This window comes from Fusarium verticillioides, chromosome 5 (assembly GCF_000149555.1).
Source record: "Fusarium verticillioides 7600 chromosome 5, whole genome shotgun sequence".
Taxonomy (NCBI): domain Eukaryota; kingdom Fungi; phylum Ascomycota; class Sordariomycetes; order Hypocreales; family Nectriaceae; genus Fusarium; species Fusarium verticillioides.
The window spans coordinates 69,174-86,699 of NC_031679.1; the positions used below are offsets into that span (position 1 = coordinate 69,174).

At 48.8% G+C, this 17,526-nt stretch overlaps 8 protein-coding genes across 8 annotated transcripts; 4 read left to right on the forward strand and 4 right to left on the reverse strand.

Annotated features, from left to right (window-relative positions):
- Positions 1–634: 634 nt before the first annotated feature.
- Positions 635–2,251, reverse strand: FVEG_03401 (hypothetical protein; the record flags this gene model as incomplete). The annotated part of the gene is made up of 4 exons (XM_018891017.1): positions 635–1,207; positions 1,263–1,583; positions 1,640–1,942; positions 1,997–2,251. The coding sequence occupies 4 exons, from the start codon at positions 2,249–2,251 to the stop codon at positions 635–637; spliced, it is 1,452 nt and encodes a 483-aa protein (XP_018747450.1).
- A 733-nt stretch (positions 2,252–2,984) lies between these two features.
- FVEG_03400 (gentisate 1,2-dioxygenase) lies at positions 2,985–4,137 on the reverse strand (the record flags this gene model as incomplete). Its single annotated transcript, XM_018891016.1, has 3 exons — positions 2,985–3,289; positions 3,341–3,790; positions 3,849–4,137. 3 exons carry the CDS (start codon positions 4,135–4,137, stop codon positions 2,985–2,987), a joined length of 1,044 nt encoding a protein of 347 aa, XP_018747449.1.
- A 403-nt stretch (positions 4,138–4,540) lies between these two features.
- Positions 4,541–6,137, forward strand: FVEG_03399 (salicylate hydroxylase; the record flags this gene model as incomplete). Its single annotated transcript, XM_018891015.1, has 5 exons — positions 4,541–4,567; positions 4,620–4,832; positions 4,889–5,406; positions 5,449–5,604; positions 5,654–6,137. The coding sequence occupies 5 exons, from the start codon at positions 4,541–4,543 to the stop codon at positions 6,135–6,137; spliced, it is 1,398 nt and encodes a 465-aa protein (XP_018747448.1).
- A 551-nt stretch (positions 6,138–6,688) lies between these two features.
- Positions 6,689–8,035, forward strand: FVEG_03398 (hypothetical protein; the record flags this gene model as incomplete). Its single annotated transcript, XM_018891014.1, has 1 exon — positions 6,689–8,035. The coding sequence occupies one exon, from the start codon at positions 6,689–6,691 to the stop codon at positions 8,033–8,035; it is 1,347 nt and encodes a 448-aa protein (XP_018747447.1).
- Positions 8,036–8,733: 698 nt separating this feature from the next.
- Positions 8,734–11,102, forward strand: FVEG_03397 (hypothetical protein; the record flags this gene model as incomplete). Its single annotated transcript, XM_018891013.1, has 2 exons — positions 8,734–8,768; positions 9,110–11,102. The coding sequence occupies 2 exons, from the start codon at positions 8,734–8,736 to the stop codon at positions 11,100–11,102; spliced, it is 2,028 nt and encodes a 675-aa protein (XP_018747446.1).
- Positions 11,103–11,650: 548 nt separating this feature from the next.
- On the reverse strand, positions 11,651–12,801 carry FVEG_03396 (hypothetical protein; the record flags this gene model as incomplete). The annotated part of the gene is made up of 4 exons (XM_018891012.1): positions 11,651–11,832; positions 11,885–12,104; positions 12,169–12,206; positions 12,267–12,801. 4 exons carry the CDS (start codon positions 12,799–12,801, stop codon positions 11,651–11,653), a joined length of 975 nt encoding a protein of 324 aa, XP_018747445.1.
- Positions 12,802–15,194: 2,393 nt separating this feature from the next.
- On the forward strand, positions 15,195–16,007 carry FVEG_03395 (cutinase; the record flags this gene model as incomplete). The annotated part of the gene is made up of 3 exons (XM_018891011.1): positions 15,195–15,404; positions 15,456–15,527; positions 15,585–16,007. 3 exons carry the CDS (start codon positions 15,195–15,197, stop codon positions 16,005–16,007), a joined length of 705 nt encoding a protein of 234 aa, XP_018747444.1.
- A 278-nt stretch (positions 16,008–16,285) lies between these two features.
- On the reverse strand, positions 16,286–17,475 carry FVEG_03394 (hypothetical protein). The gene is made up of 4 exons (XM_018891010.1): positions 17,145–17,475; positions 16,933–17,069; positions 16,517–16,886; positions 16,286–16,459 (listed from the first exon to the last, which is right to left on the reverse strand). Exons 1-4 carry the CDS (start codon positions 17,419–17,421, stop codon positions 16,353–16,355), a joined length of 891 nt encoding a protein of 296 aa, XP_018747443.1. The 5' UTR covers positions 17,422–17,475; the 3' UTR covers positions 16,286–16,352.
- Between the last annotated feature and the right edge of the window lie 51 nt (positions 17,476–17,526).

A 17,526-nucleotide genomic window follows, 5' to 3' on the forward strand; every position in this document is an offset into this window, starting at 1 on the left:
CTCCCGTCTTTGCCCCGATCCCCGGAAAAGATCCAGCTCTTACCCCAGAGTCTACCCCGCACGATCTCATCGCTTCAAGCAAAGCGTGACGCGTTTTACATGACTCAAAAGCTTCACATTCTTGCGGGATGGCCGACTAAACGAATCCCACGGGGACCTCATCTCGCTTGTTGAACGTTGTGCCTTGAATTCCGCGGGGTCTGCCGTTATCTTAGGCTTGGATACGGATACTCGTGTATCTGACCTAACGGAAGTGGCAATTATGAGTGGGATGCCCGTAGGCCGAGTGCACGGGTAGGTCGGGAGACAGTATTCGACGTACCGTCACAGCGGATAATAGAGGTGCTAGCAGCCAGTGCTGTTCGTGATGATACTCAAAGACAATGAGTATTACGTACGAGAAGGCGCATCGAGTAAGCATCAGTTATCAGGTCTATCGGCCGAAAATGACGCCCTCATCAGCCCAATCTAGGCACTTACCAGCTACTCACACAATTACCCAAGGATTATTAGGTATCTATACCATTGAAGGTCTCTAGACTACAATTTCGATTTAACTACGTGGTTATGTGTTGTGATATTTGAGGCCGATTGAAGAAAATGCAATTGATATAGAGCTCAGTAAGTGATATAATCACGGGTGCATGATAACCGTCTGCGTCTCAACAAACTCCTTCAGCCCCCATTCCGCACCAAATCTTCCAAATCCACTCTGCTTCGTTCCTCCATGAGGCAAAGTCGCTTCATCATGAACAGTAGACGAGTTGATATGCACCGCTCCAACTTGAAGACGACGCGCCATTTCCAAAGCTGCGTACTGATTCCGTGTCCATATCGCACCAGACAGCCCGTAATCACTATCGTTGACAATCTTGACCGCCTCGTCCCCGTCAGAGACCGCGACGATTCCAAGACAGGGACCGAAACTCTCTGTGCGTAAGAAGTCCATAGAGCTGTTGATATTATCGAGGATCGTAATGGGTATCAACTTTGAGTCGGTTTGGTGGTCCGTAGAAGAGTTTACAGAAGATCCCTTGGCTTCTGCATCGGAGACCAAAGCTTGTACTCGCGCGTGGCTCTTTGGTCCAACAAGTCGATACGCGGACCCATTCCTGCTTTGTAGCTGTTTTGTAAGCTCGGCACGAAACTCATCTACGACATCCTTTTCCACGAGGACAAGATCTGTAGACATGCATATCTGTCCGCCCTTTGTGCACAGAATTGATTAGTGAGTGACTAGAAGGAGTAGAAACAAAGCTCACATTTAGTGATGCTCCTGCAAGAGCTGCTTCTGCTGCACGACCAATGTCTGCGTCCTTCAGGACGATGCAGCAGTTCTTGCCACCAAGTTCCAGCAATACCGGCTTCAGAGCCCGTCCCGCTTGCTCAGCAATACTGCGCCCAACTGGCGTTGAGCCAGTGAAGTTGACCTTTCTGACAGCAGGGTCTCGGATGAGATAATTAACTACCTCAGGGGCATCTTGAGGTCGATGAAGGATGAAGTTGACGACGCCTGGAGGGAAGCCAGCTTTTGCGAACAACCCGGCGACGAAGTGATGTATCCGAGGACTAAGCTCAGATCCCTAGAGTTGGCCGAGATTAGTATGTTATCACCGAGCATCGGGAACGTGATTCTTACCTTGAGAATAACGGTGTTTCCAACAGCCAGTGGGGCAATAACCGCTCGAAGGGCCAAGAAGAGAGGCGAGTTCCAAGGAGCAATACCCAGAATAACTCCCAAAGGACGAGTAAACACTAAGCCGTATGACCCTTCAGGTTGGGTATGTGGGATGCTGCCGCTCATGCTACCGGCCGTCAGGAGATACGAAGTCTGTTCGATCAGATCGATGCTGGTGGTAACACCAATGGAAGCCCATTCATCGTTGCAGTGTATCTCTGACTTCATAATATTTCGAGCCTCATCCTGATGGTTCTTGAGTACCTAAATTTTTACTTATTAGTCATGGCTATCAAGGTAGTCAAGGAAGTTCGGTACCAGTGCCAAACGCAAGAGAAGACGGCGCCTATGGGTCGGAGAAGTTGTGGACCAAGTCAAGAATGCTTTGCTACAACTCTCCACAGCAGCCGCGCAATCAGATAGATCAGCGCCCTGGAAATACCCTCCTTCAAAGGACTGATGTCGTGAAGTATCATCCTCTCTTAAAACTGGAGAATCGTTGATAAGCAGGGGAACACGATAACCTTGTGATCCATTGCGAATCACAGGCTGGTCAATAGTTGAGTCTGCCATTGTTTCTGAAAGAGCTTCAGTGGAATTTACGACATCCGGAAGGCGATATCGGAAACTGAGTATCATTTTGGCGAAATATCGTATTACTTGTAGTATGGACTAACAGAAGGTTTCCGGGAACACGTCAAGCAACAATAATTCGTAGCCTCGGGCGCGGATGCGCCAATCAGTATAGTCCGGCGTTAGGGGCAACGTCGGATGCCCGCCTATTCTCCAGGCGATTGGCTAGACACCGGATTATCACCTGTCAAACGCATACTAAAGTCGGTAGTGAGGTCCCGTTGCTCTGTTTAGGACCAGCCCATCCGAAAGTCTAACATTGTGAGACGTGATGCACCATCAGAAAGTGACTGAGGGTTACGCAAGAGGTTGAGCGACAAAAGAAAGTAGGCGGCGGGATCGGAGTTGTGGCAGGCGGCTAGTGCCATGTACATCGGGCTCCATTGCGGCTTGTATGGTTAGAGATAATGAAATCTTGATTGCAAAGAAGGTCCTGAACTGGTGCCAGAGCTTGGCCAACTAAAGAGAGGCTATTCTCATATTCACATACAAAGATTGACAAGATACTCAATCGTACCAAGAGCACCAAGAGCATAACCTTACTTTAACATCTTACTCTTGGTTAATCCCAAGATATATCTTACTCAAATGAACGATTGTTTTATTTGGGAGCCTATATTATTGCTGCCTCCATTCCCTCATGATACATGCGCAAACAAGACTACCTAGCTTCTCATTCAGAGACATAAGTCTCAACATCAACTCCCGCCACGCGGTAAAAGCCCAAAGCCCTTAGCATCGGCTTGTCATCAAACCTATAGAGATAAACCTTACTGTTGTCGTCTGCATGATGCTGATACTTGTGCCAAGTGGGGATGCAAAACGTATCACCCTGCTTCCATTGAAGGACTTTGTCTCCGACTTGAGTGGAACCGGAACCTTCAATGACATGGTACACAGCAGAGCTTGTCTCTTGGATCTCGGGCGACTTGGCACCTGGGTTAAGTCTCTCAGCTGAGGCGCCAATGATACGACCAACTGTGTGATGATGTTAGCTGAAGCCCAAGGGTCGTCAATGTCAGCACTTACTCTCAGCTCCACTAGGCTTCAGATACGGCTCCGAGACCCATTCGTCTGGGCTGGCATCTAGCTTGGGCTGCATCTTGCTCCATGGGTAGACAATATCGGACTCTTCGAAATCTTCAGCTGGGTATCGCGCAGCTGTATGATGCTCGACGAAATGAACAGGGAAGTGGATGAAGCTGGGGAGGTCAAGACCATCAAGCCAGATGACGGGTTTATCATCTCCACCCTCCTCATCAGCGCCCTTCTTTCCGTGATCATGCCAGTTCCAGGTGGGAGTGACAATGACATCACGAGGCTTCATAGGCACTCTCTTGCCATGAACTGCAGTGAAGCCGCCAGTGCCTTCGATGATAAACCTGCAAGCGAAGGCAGTGTGTCTGTGCGCAGGTGCTGTTTCCTTGGGCTGCACCAGCTGAAGTCCAGCATACAGGGTATCAGTTGTGTATGGTGCGGCTAAGCCAAAAAGATCAGTACAAACTCCGGGGGCGGGGAAATGTGCTGCTCGGCTCACCTCTTGCAGGGTTCCCAAGCATCAGGACGCGACGCTCAGCTTGCTTCTCAGTGATAAGCTGACCAGCCTTGAGCAAGTATGGCTTGATCTTGTCATATGACCAGACATAGGGAATGGTTTGAGGATTGGGTGCTGGAGGGTTCAGGCGTGTCATCTGAGCCCAGAGAGGAGCAGTGTTGGTACTTTTGAGGGCTTCAACAAGCTCCTCAGATGTGTTAAGTGACTTGGCAGGAGTGACGTCGCCAATGGCCTGACCATTGCCGGATGCTGTGACTGCAGAAGGCGCCATTTTGATTAATGTCTTGGATATATATGAGGTTGAGTGAAGTTCAGTTGATGGTAATTGTGACAGGCTGCTGGGGATTGCGTCTATCAATCTGTGGCTTTGAATTTGACCCCTTGATGACCTTACCTATTGTATCGTAAATATACTTCAGAAAGATTGATGTGATTATCAATCAATGATTGCCAAGGTAACAAGCTTTATTGCTGGTAAATCGGCAGATGCTGCGGTGTCATAGTCTTCGGGGCACTATCGGGAAACGTTCCCGCGACACCCGCCCCTCAGGTTACCGAACACAGCACAAAACTACATAATTCGTCTGTGCATTGCTGACAATTTACTTACAAGTACATCATTCGAGGAGCAGGCAGTTTCAAGAGTCCAAAAGATACATGTGACCAAAACAACAATGGCCAAGAACAAGATTACTCAGCCGGTACGTGTATACTCGCCCTCCACTGAAACGAGTCAATGTCTCACTCCAATAGGCTACGGCATATCCTTCACGATCCGTTAATCTTCTGGAGAGACTCCATCAAACTGCCGAGCATGCTAACGGCAATGGCCATCTTCCCGACCCTCAAGTCAAGCTTCAGATCTTGATTGTCGGTGCAGGACTTGGGGGCTTAGCCACTGCTGTTGCGCTTGCTCGCAAGGGCCACGAGGTTACGGTCTTGGAGCAGGCAGCTACCCTGGGTGAGGTATGTAGTTATCCATAATGCAATACTCTGACTGTTGATCGACGTGTATGCTCTAGGTTGGTGCTGGTATCCAAATCCCTTCGAATTCTGGCAGATTGCTACTTAAGTGGGGTCTCGGTCCATATATCGAGCAATATGCCGTGAAGCCAGACAGCATGACGTTTCGAAGATGGGCGAACGGCGATCCGATTGCATATACAAGACTCTCCCCAGACTTTGAAGACAGATACGGCGCACCTTATTATGTCATACATCGTGCAGACTTTCATCGCGCCCTTTGTCGACGAGCAGAAGACCTTGGAGTAAAGATTGTGACAGACAGCAGGGTCATCGACTACGACGAGTCAATTCCTTCCGCAAAGACTTATGATGGTCGTGAATACCGTGCCGATCTGGTCATCGCGGCAGACGGCGTCAAGTCACAAGCTCGATCAGTTGTTCTCGGTGGCTCAGACCTGCCGCCGCAAAAGACTGGTTTTGCGGCTTATCGCGCTACAGTAAACACAGAGGAGATGAAGCAGGATGAAGACACAGCCTGGTTACTCGAGAAGCCTGGGATCAACATCTGGTACGTGTGACATGTCTTCGGCAGTGCAGCTAATGTTGACCGTTTAAGGATTGGGGAAGACCGACATGTCATGACCTACTGTATCGCTGGAGGCAACTCTTTCAACATGGTCTTGTCTCATGTGGACCATTCGTCGCCGAGTACATGGAATGCCGAGAATGCAATCCGTGATATGCAAGACTCATTCAAAGACTGGGATCCAAAGTAAGTCACTCACTATCCACATGCAGCGATAGATACTAAATATCATTAGGCTGTTCAAGGTGATCAAGATGATCAAGAGTACTCTCAAATGGCCGCTGATGAGCGGCAGCCGTCTCCAAACCTGGATCTCAAGAAGTCAAAAGCTTCTGATTCTTGGAGACGCTGCTCATGCAATGGTACCCTACATGTCCCAAGGTGCCGCAATGGCCGTAGAAGACGGCGCTGCTCTAGCCACGGCAATCTCAAAGATCAAGCACAAGGACCAAATCGCAACAGCCCTGCGAGTCTTTGAGAAGGAAAGAATGAGTCGAAGTTACGGCATGCAGTCTGCAAGCTTAGTAAACGGGAAGCTGTGGCACTTTCCAGACGGCCCCCTACAACAGGCTAGGGATCTTGGAATGAGGGCTGAGGTGGAAGGGCGGCCATTTGTTGAGAGCACAAATCAGTGGAGTGACCCCGTAACTCAGATTTGGGCCTATGGGTATGATGCCGAGGATGCTATTGAGGAGCTCTGGCAGAGCGAGGGTGTATAGCTGTCGTACCATGAATCAACAGTGATGCATTTGTTCTCTGACAAATAGGGAAGAGCGTGAGCAACAAGATTGTACTCAGTAAATGGAGTCTTATTAGCTACCTGAGCTTAATCTAGGGTATGCGCCCCGCACATTTTGATCTGAAGCTCGTGATGCTTGGGGCTACATAGACGCTAAGGCGGAGTTTGCAATCCCCGTGCAAGCCGAGGACGAACAACCGGGCAGGGAAGGGATCGCCATTTATACCCCCCCAAGTCCAAAGTAGCGGCTCGTTAGCGCCCAAAGCCGTAGTGGAGGGTAAATGTCACACTGCACAGGATTAAGACACTCTGAGTAAGGCTAAGCTGAATCGCTTCGTCCGAGGATTCACATGGTGTGACGGAGCACTGATCTGGGGTAGCAAACAAAAATGTCTATTTAACTATACTTAATATCCTGATCTTTAGGATAGAGGCATCAATCAAAAGATCTATCAATTGACATCACTGTGGCGCTTGCATCAAACCACTGTTGACTAACTTCCAGTCCAGCCAAGTCCAATCGCTTCAGTCATGTTTCCTCGTTTCATCCTGCTGTCGGTGGCGGCATTCTCCACTCTAGGCCTGTCTGTCCCCGTCCAGGAGCGACAGCAGCCTATCCTCCCCACCGAAGATTCTTTCTACAAGGTCCCTGATAACATCAATGACTATCCCCCCGGCACCATCATCGACTATCGCAAGCCACCTTCGCCCATTGCTGCATTCGGTGTATCTCCTGTCAACCTAAAGGACACCTGGCAGATCTCCTACAGAACCAATGACAACTTTGGCAAGGCGCTCTCCACTGTCCTCACCGTCCTGGTCCCGTACAAAGCCGACTTCACAAAGGTCCTTTCATACCAGGTCGCTGAAGATGCAGCTTATGCCGGCTGTGCTCCTTCGTATGCCCTACAATTCGCTTCTGCCACCGGCGGACCCCTTGGAACCATCGTCACCCAAGCAGAGCTTTTGCTGATGGAAGCAGCTCTTGAGCAGGGATGGGTTGTTGTTGCTCCAGACCATGAAGGTCCCGACGCAGCCTATCTGGCAAACAAGCTTGCTGGATATGCCACGCTCGACGGAATCAGAGCTGCCATCAACTCTGCCAACTTCACCGGCATCTCCAAGAACCCCACCGTCGGAATGTGGGGATACTCTGGTGGCAGTATCGCGTCAGCTGCAGCTGCAGAGCTTCAGCAGTCTTATGCTCCAGAGCTTCGCATCGCTGGTGCTGCTCTCGGTGGCACTGTACCCAACATCACATCTGTGATCAAGAGTATCAACAAGGGGCCTTTGGCTGGTATCATCCCTCCCGGTATGATCGGACTCACTAAGCAATACCCGATCCTCAAACTAGGACTTGATGCTGCTGTGAAGCCAGAGTACAAGGCTAAATTCGACGCTGTTGGGAAGCAATGCTTCGTGGCCGATATTCTTTCGTTCTTGGGACAGGATGTAGTGGGAATGCTCAAAGATCCTGCTATCTTGACAGAAGAACCCGCCAAAGGCATTCTAGACGAGAATGCTCTCGGCAAACACAACCCCAGCATCCCTCTGTTCATTTACAAGTCCATTCAGGATGAAGTCAGCCCTATCAAGGACACTGACGATCTTGTCAAGTTCTACTGCTCTGGCGGTACCAAGGTTCAGTATGATAGAGACTTGCTCTCAGAGCATGGTTCACTCGCTATCATTGGGGCTGGAAAGGCTCTGGCGTGGTTAAAGGATATCATGAATGGTAGGAAGGGGCCAAGCCAGTGCAAGACCAGCAACGTGGTGTCTTCCCTCCTAGATCTGAGGGGTTCAATCACACTTTCTGCTGCCTTGATTGAGGCCCTAGTTGATCTGGTAGGAAAGCCAGTTGGTCCAATCATCGGCTAGAGGGCAAGTCCAGACAGGGTCTCATTGTCACTCTTAGGTAGTCTACCACTGTAGTCTGAATAAACAGCAGCGCCTGACAAGTGCCGCTCTTAACACTCTCTAAATATCTTCATTCCGAATGGTACTCTTGATTAGAAGAGGTTACCGATGGGATCCCGGCACGTGGCCAAGCGCAACATAATGAAACACGGTAATTATATAAGTGTTGATCTTTTTGTGTGGTTTGAGTACAGGAAGCAGTAAACCCGGCGGTACCAGCTGCCGAACAAGGACTTTTGTAGGGATTGTATCCCCCTGCAGCGGTTAGCTGAAGTTTATTGCCGGCTAGCGTTCTGAGGGGAAACCAACATGACACCACTCTCCCCGTTACGTGGTCCCAAATTTCCGAAGAGGTGAATCTTATTGCGCTATCCCTGGCCCAAAAGTCGGTCATACCCGACCCTCGGGCACGTACCGTTCCCTCCTAGCTCTCCCCGGAGCTAGACATAGCATCCGATAGTGCGGGGTACAGTAGTGCAAACGCCCTTAGCGCTAGAGCAGGCGCCTGAGCGACGATCTTTCGTCTGCTGATGGCCGTGTTTCAACATATAACGCGGCTAGTGTGCACTTTGGGAATGATGGAGGGGCTCTGCATATTACGCCTATCATTGCAAACAGGAATTGACCGTCATTTATTTTCCTTTCTCCAGATACCGGCCATGGCTACATCAGTTCAAAAACCGCGACAACGGAGGTATGCACATACAGTCTCGTCTAGCCGAACTGGTGGAATTAACAAGTGCAGACAACTCAAAATTCGATCTTTTCGAGCCTGCTTAGTAGGTGACCTGGCGTGCCACTCATCTTGTAATGAATCTCACATATTCTTCAGACGTGTCATACAAGAAAGGTTCGATGTGATGCTCTGAGCAAAGGGATTCCCTGCACCAATTGCGCTGCATTTAATATAAAGTGTCAAGTTCCAGGCATAGAGGAACCCCTAGTGAGCATTCTGACCAGCCGCGGAAAAAGAGGGCATAGAACGTATGAGTCTCAATGATCCGTTTCATTGTCGTACGTGCTGACAAAGATTAGAGCACAGCGAGGTTTTCCAAGCGACAGTATCAGTGCGCGGGCGTCAAGTTCTCAGGCCTATCAACCAAGTTCCCAGCAAGATGAAGTTGTGCTACCAAGAAAGTTCAATGTTCTGCCTATCACATCGGCAGGCCAAGTTATTTACATTGGCGAATCTGCGGGCTTTGACCTCCTCCTTCGCGAAAGCCAAAGCCTTGTCCATTTCCCGATGCCTCAGGATACACTCGCGCTGTCAATACCTGCTGGGCTGGACCCTCTCGAGATACAAATCCTGAAACGAAGAGGCGCCTTTGTACTGCCACCGAAAACGCTTTGCGACGACTTGATAGAGACCTACTTTTCTTGGGTTCACCCGATTGTACCTGTTATAAATCGTACAAAATTCATGTCACAATACCGAGATCCTACAAATCCTCCTTCAATGCTGCTCCTTCAGTGTGTCTTACTGGCTGGCGCCAGGATTAGCACGAACTCGGAATTGAGAGTTGATGGATCAACTTCAACTGCCGTTGCGACATTCTATCGACGAGCAAAAGCCCTTTATGATGCCGACTACGAGCGCGACCGAATGACCTTGATTCAATCAATGCTATTGATGGGTTGGTACTGGGCTGGGCCTGATGACATATCCAAGAACATGTTTTATTGGAGTCAATCCGCAATCGCTGTGGCTCAGAACTTCGGTCTTCATCGCAACATGGGAAATTCGGGTCTGTCGATAAGCGAAAAGAGGCTTCGCAGGCGAATATGGTGGACGCTATTTACACGAGATCGCGCTTTGGCTGTTGGCCTGGGACAATCAGTATCCATCAATCTCGACGATTGCGACGTCGATATGATAACCGACGATGACTTCATTGAGCATGATGGGAACAATATCGACACATACCCACCCAATTATATTCACGTGGAATTCTTCATCCAGTACGTGAAGCTGTGTAGGCTGATCGGACTTGTCGCGTCGAAATACTCCAAGTTATCCAGGCATGGTCAAGACTGCAATGACATCACCTCAATTGGCACAGCACTATCCCAATGGAACCAAGAGTGCCCTGTCACCATGCGATGGGAGAGACCAAAGCACCACTTTTGGTCTGGCATACTATACTTGCATTACTTCAGCGCCCGTTGTCTGCTATATCGAGCAAGCTCCCCTCGCAACAGAAAGACTTTGCAGGACACAAAACAATCTTACGGATCACCAGATGGCACTGTTCGCGCAGCAAACATGATTACCTCGATTATCGAAGCCCTCAGCGACGGCCAACAGTTACGCCGCTGTCCCCCATTCATCGTCCACAGCCTTTTCTCAGCAATTGTCATACACCTACACGTGTCGAATACGCCGTCTCCGTCAATCAGTAGACTGACCCACCGACGACTAAGCACTTGCTTAGGAGCCACAAAAGATTTGGCACAAGTGTGGGCGGTGGGACGAACAGTGTTGACAATGATCGAGAAGATTTCAGGTCTCAGCAGTGAGGCAAAGCCGTCGCGATCAAGCCATGGCTCGCCTCTCAAGGGCGAGGTCTTTGTCGATATTGGATGTGCTGATGCTTCAGATCCGGTTTGCAGCCCCAACAATGGAAGCCTGCTTATGGACGTTGAAGATACTCAAAAGCCTCAAGACTTTCAAAATTGTGGTGGAACACCGAGCTACCACGAAGGGTATGCTCCAGTAGGCCTAGGCTTCAGTGAAGGGCATCCCGCCATCGACCACTATCCTCCACAGCCCAGCGTCTGTGATTCCCAAAAGGAAATTGAATATAGTAGCCTACTACCCGCTGCAGCTACTCTGACTGGATTCATGCCTGACACATTTTATATTGAGGACACGGCCCAAATCTGCAACCCGACAACAGACATACCAGTCGTTACATGGGATCAATTTCAGCTAGGCTGTCAACAAGACTACAGTATTTCAGTGCCTTGGAGTCTGGAGCTTGACTTCCAATGCCTAACAGCACCAACAACAGGCGCGGTTTATCCATGATCAGAATTATACATAGACAACCATACTTAGAAGGTTAATTTTAATGATGGTACCTATCACAGTGAACAGTCAATGGTCTCAAGTCCTCTAAGTCGCTAGCACTCATCAGATCCCCGCTTCGTCTCTGAGTTCCTGCAAGCCATGCTCATAGATTCCCTACATTGGTTAACAAGCCAGTCAGTGGCAGATACAAAGTTCAGAGCGCCATCATGCACCCGAAGTGCCGACAACAAATCGAGGGAAGCTCCAAGCAAGGGATTGGCCCTGAATGAGTCACAAATGTTTTGAGCTCCCCACTCGGAGTGAAACTCCTCCACGCTTTTCTCGACAGTCGACGTTCGTCCTCATAACTGATGAACTACGACTGCGATGCAATCATCACGTATACATCTTACAAATGATCTTCGAGGTACGCTTGAGTAAGAGCAATGAGATATGAGTTTCAATCAGTAATTCACAATTCGGAACTAACAAAGATACTGCCAACCTGGCAAACTCCCAGGTGAGCTGAGAATGCAATTGCCCCCCCCCCCCCCTCTTCCGCAATCTCAAGCAACGCCTTTCCGACCCACCCTGTCCCACCAATTATCACCATTGAATGTACAGTTACCGACAACGCAGTAGTACTGTCCACCTTTGTTTTTCTTATTGGGAGACGAGATGTCATATTCTTCCACCTTTTCTTGGTTTTTATACCCTCCAAACGGGATCGTAAAGGATTTTACATGGTCTGATCTTGGTCAGCATCATCTCAGGTACGTATTACATGCCAGGTAACTTACATGTCGTGTGGGCGACGTTGTACCAAATGCAGACCGTTTCATTCTTGACCCCGTTGCAGGTGTAGGAATTGCCAGTTGACCATGACTTGCTGACGCCGAAGTTCATGCTTCCCCAGACTTTCTCCGGGCCGTTGATGTTGTAACTGGCCGAGATAGTGCGGGACTCCGAATCTGACCTGCCCACGCTACAGCCCGAGCTTGGGCCGCAGTCTATGGTTTCCTGGGTTTTGTCAGTACAAATGTTACAATATACTGTTGGCCAAGACACAGGGGTGTTGTCATACCGATATCTGTATGTGGTAGTAATGCTGGCGAGGATTGCCTGTGCAGTCGCATTAGTGACTGTCATGTCATATTGAGGGGGTAGTTGGTCAACACTTACCATCGCCAACAAGCTCTAGCCTAGTCCTTGCCGCGCCTTGCCGCGCATGCTCTTTGAACTTCTGCCACCAGCCTCGCTTCTGCATCTGACCCGTCTCGTCCAATTCTCTGCTCTGAAGGTCCATCAGTTCGCCATCCGTGGGAGCCTTAGCAAAGCAGTCTCTTGGCTCGTCAACAATGGCACCAAGAGCATCCCAGCTGATTCCTGAGCACTGCACAAGAGTGTGATGTCGGTTGAAGGTGCGGGAGCATGCAGGTCCACCAGACCACAGAGGGTTACTGTGAACCATGTAGGTGGCATTGCCAATGAAGAATTTACCACTTCCATCGTTTTCATCAAGATATGAGAAGTCGATCGGGTCCCTGGCGTGAATGATGCTGCCACATGTCTCCGCTATGACAGTGCCATTGGTGTCTACCGCTACCAATGCTGAGGCCTTCGTTTCATGCTCGAGACGCCAGGCAACGTGGACATCTGTCGCCAGACAAGCTGAAACGAAAAATAAGATAGATTGGAGAGATAGTGTGTTGATCATGACGGGACCAGAGAGGGTGTTGATGGTCGGACGTACTTTGTTGTTGTCTCGAAAGATCCTTGGTTTTGATGATGCTGAGTTGGATTGTGGCGGCGAATGTAGAGGGGGCAGCGTTTTATATCCCATGACGTCCTGTAAAAGAATCATCAGCTAGGTTTCAGCATACCAAAGCTTATTCTACAGTAACTGTTCAGGCCTTGTTGCACGATATCTAGGTTTGTAGGTAGATGCGTCATTCGCGGATGAGGCTTGTGTCTGAAAGTTGGTATTATGATTGAAAACTTAAATGGACAAGCAGTTGAGCACTGGCAAACGGGAGGATGCCTACTGCCAGAACTCTTTGGGGTGCAAAGCTTAAGGGAAGCCCAAAAATAAGCTCTACGATGACAGCAACTGTGGTCAAACTCAATCAATCATTGGCCCAAGTTCACTTGAGTTCATTGGCTGCTAAGTCGACAGAGTTTGCTGCCTCAAGAGCTACCTGTCCAGATTATTCTCTTTGAACAGATTGCATGAGACCAGGACAACTCAACCAGTCATGAGAGCCACATTATGTATCGGCCAGCCATGGCTTTTGGAGGGAGCCTGGGGTAAGAGACCTTCTCAACTCAAGTAACTATGAGATGACTTCCGCCTATTAGGTTAAGCTTTAGGCTGCGATCACAGGTGATGAATGAGCTCAACTCGAGATAAAGCTCCGAACTGAGTTTATGAGAGTGTTATTTTGAGTTGATAGTCTCCACAGCTGATGGCTCACATCACGCGCTTCTTCACACACGCTGATGCCTCATACACATCCCACAGCCAAACAATGAGTGGCTTGCAAAATACCAGATTTCGCGTCTCTATCTGTTTGAATGCATATATCAGTATTGAGATCAGGAGCCCGAGGGCAGTTAATGCAAAGATGCAAGGCGACAAAGTAGCATGAAACATGGTCCAGAGTAATGATCTAGAATAGACACTGAACCGACTTTTCATCCCTCCTATATCTAAGGTCCACGTCTAGTCACCTCGCAATATGATATACGACTCGGTTCCTATACATACTATATACCAAATATGTCAATTAGCAAGCAAGCCCAAATCTCTGGCCGCTAAGTAGTTGCTGGCATAGCCCAATTTGCGTCCTTTGTTCACTCCAATACAGTTGTGGGCTAGAAGTGCTATTGCAGTTGAGATTTGTGGCTGTGAGCTTATTCCAGCAGAGAGAACCTAGTTCACTCCAACGGGAGCACAATCCAGACTGCAATCGTTGCGTTCTTGCCATCCACGAAGCAGTAGTGCCAAAGGGGGACAGCCAGCCTTTCGTAATTTCATTGCACACCCCTGCACAACTACCAGGTACCGTCGACGTCTGGCCCTTAAGGTAGATACTCCGGGCAGCTTCAACAATGAGTACGCAGCAGTGAGAGGCAAAACTACGGTATAGCAGTGAGGGGGAGACCAGATGAACACTTCGAATTTCACAATACACAACCGAGTAGTCCACTGGTCTAAGTCTGACCAACGTTTCCAGGCTAATGATTACTTTAAGTTATGAGGCACTTCCAAGAGGTCCCGAGCTCTCGCTATTGGTTTAATTACGCATAAGCTCACTGCCAAGTACGACTCAATGAACGTGCCGAGGTTGGTTCTCTCTTTCATCGTCTTAATACCTGTTCAGACTTACATGCAGTAATACACATGAGTAATACTATGAGTCTTTGACCGCTAAATCATTGATCTAAGTGGTAATATCTTGGCTGTTAACCTCCATCCGCTGATCGTTTCCCCAGTTGCTCCAATAAGATGACCTCGGTATAATCATGGTGTTTAGCTATTTTCGCAAGATCATCTCACCCTGGATTAGCGCCCCTTCTTTAAAATATTCCCGCCATTCAAACAACACTAACCAAGGGAGCTAGTGATCTTTAACTCGGCAGAGTTCCGCATCGTGAGATTGCTAGAGTTTGTTGGTATTTCCTAAAACGATGCAGAGTAACGAAGCTCCGAGAAATCATACTCTAGTGCAATAGTTCCTGAGACAGTCCTTAATTAAGTGATTCGTTGAAGAGGCTGATGGTGGTGTTCTGAAGTGCGGGGTCTTGGTCTCATGATGAGTAAGGGGAGATGTTTGTGTGTACGAGCTTCCCCTCCTCGTGGAATGGAGCCGAGGTTTGGAGAAGGCTTGGGAGGTAGGCGGATGAGATGAAGAAATTGCAAGATGATAAATTAAATTGAGTGTAAATATAGAGGAAAACAGTGAAGAAGGCGAAGGTCGAGGAAATAAGATAAATAGACCTGATTGTCCCGTTGAAATGAGTTTCTTCACCTCGCAAGCATCTCAATCATTCCACAATCACGGGCAACTCACAAGAACACCTCAGTCCAATCACTAACTCACATCCATCATGAAGTTCACCGCCATCCTCTCACTCTTCGCCGCTGCGTCTGTCGCTCTGCCTACTTCCAGCCCTCTCTCTGAGCGTGAAGTTCTTGCCGAGCTCGAGAAACGTCAATCCGGAAGCATCACTCGCGATGATCTTTCCAACGGCGCTTCATCTGCTTGTCCCCCTGTTATTTTCATCTACGCTCGCGGTTCCACTGAGCTTGGAAACTTGGTAAGTTTTGTTTGTGTCCAGCGACTGAGATTGATCTGACTGGCTTGATAGGGAACACTTGGTCCTCGTGTTGCCTCTGTGCTTGAGAGCAACTACGGTAGCAACGGAGTCTGGATCCAAGGAGTAAGTACCTTCTCTACATAACATCCCGTTTCAACTTCCTGACCGCTTGAACCATAGGTTGGTGGAGCATACCGTGCTACCCTCGGAGACAACGCCCTTCCTCGAGGAACCTCTTCGGCAGCCATCAGAGAGATGATCGGGCTGTTCAACCTTGCAAACTCAAAGTGCCCTTCTGCCAAGATTGTTGCCGGAGGGTACAGTCAAGGCGCTGCTCTTGCTGCAGCCAGCATTGAGGATCTCAGCACTTCTGTCCGCAACAAGGTCGTCGGCACCGTCCTGTTCGGATACACCAAGAACCTGCAGAATCTTGGTCGCATTCCAAACTACCCACGAGAGCGAACCCTCGTTTTCTGCAACTTCGGAGACTTGGTTTGCACTGGATCCTTGATTGTTGCTGCTCCTCATCTGGCTTATCAGTCTGATGCCTCTGGACCTGCACCCCAATTCCTCATCCAGCGCGTTGCTGCGACCTCTATCTAGTTGGGCTGTTGGCCCAATAGTAGTGAAAACGTTTCGCTTACCATAGAGTACCCGGGGCCCTAGGTAGTAGCGAGACCTTTCTCTCTTTGTTATGATTGGTTCACTGTGTTATTGTTGTTGTTGCTGTTCTTTTCTTTGTCACTCTCTTGACAGTTAGTTTATATCGACCCTGGAGGCTGAATAACACTTTGTCTTCCTCTATACATACGCTAGCCCCTTCGCCAGGTGACATGAGTAACATTAAACTTCATACACTATAGATGTGACAGTAGCTTGATTGTCCTCGTATCTATTTCATTGTATAGCTCTATGTATCTATTTCTCCTTATGCCCATTGATACCTGACTACTCGAAATCGACGCCATTCTTAAGAGTACCAATCTGAGTGATATTGACCTCCATCTGAGTTCCAGGTACAAGGTATTTCGCTGGCTTCAATCCAGCACCAACACCTACACATTCACATGTCAGTTCATACTCATATGAAATCACGCATTAGAGTTACTCACCTCCTGGAGTGCCCGTCATAATAACACTTCCTTTCTGCAGTGTAGTTCCAGAGGATAGATGCGCAATTAATCGGGGAATGGAAAAGACAAGGTCATCTAGTCCTGCATCCTGCCGGGTTTCCTTGTCCACAATTGTCTGGAGATGGAGTTTCTCGGGTGCTGCTATCAAAGAGCTTGAAACTAGAGCGGGACCTAGAGGCGCAAAGGTATCAAAGCCCTTGGAAAATCCCCATTGGGGGACTCCGCCTGCGAGATTTGGATCTCTCTGCCATTTTCGAGAGGAGATGTCGTTGCCTGCTGTATAGGCAGCAACGTAGTCAAGGGCCTCACTCTCCTTGACGTTCTTGGCATCCCTTCCAATGACCACGACCTAGACATGTTAGCTAGCAACTCTTGTAATGAAGTTTGACACGCACCAGTTCTCCTTCGTAGTCTGCTTGGTCATCCTGGGCGACTTTGGGGATCACCACGTTGACTCCATGGTCATGTATTGTTGTTGATGGCTTGAAGAAGATGGACGGAAAAGGCGGTTGCTTGCGTCCAGCCTCACGAACTTTCCCGTGTCAATACGAGTCTTTAAGGCAGTTCCTCTAACTAGTGCCATAGCTTGATAAAAAATAGTACTCACTGTGTGTAGCATAATTGAGTCCCACGCATCTGAGAATCGAGACGTCGCTAGCAACAAGGGGTCCTAACAAAGTTTTTACTGTGACCACTTCATCTGTAACATGAGTGGCACCAGTTGTGTCGTAAAGGTCATCTCCCTCGATGACTCGAGCTTGGAGTTTCGTCTCCTCAGTGGTATCTCCAAGATCAAAGTCGGGGTTCGGGAGGATGGGCTCCCCACGCAAAACACGCCCGTCGGTAGAGACGAATCGGATCAATCGTTGCCAAGCTACCTTCATTGTGATTTTTTTGGTGTTCTGTGCTTAATTACTTGTCACTATAATTCTTCGACGACTAAAGCTCACTGCATAAAGTACAAGTATATGTCTTGCGCTTCTTTTGAT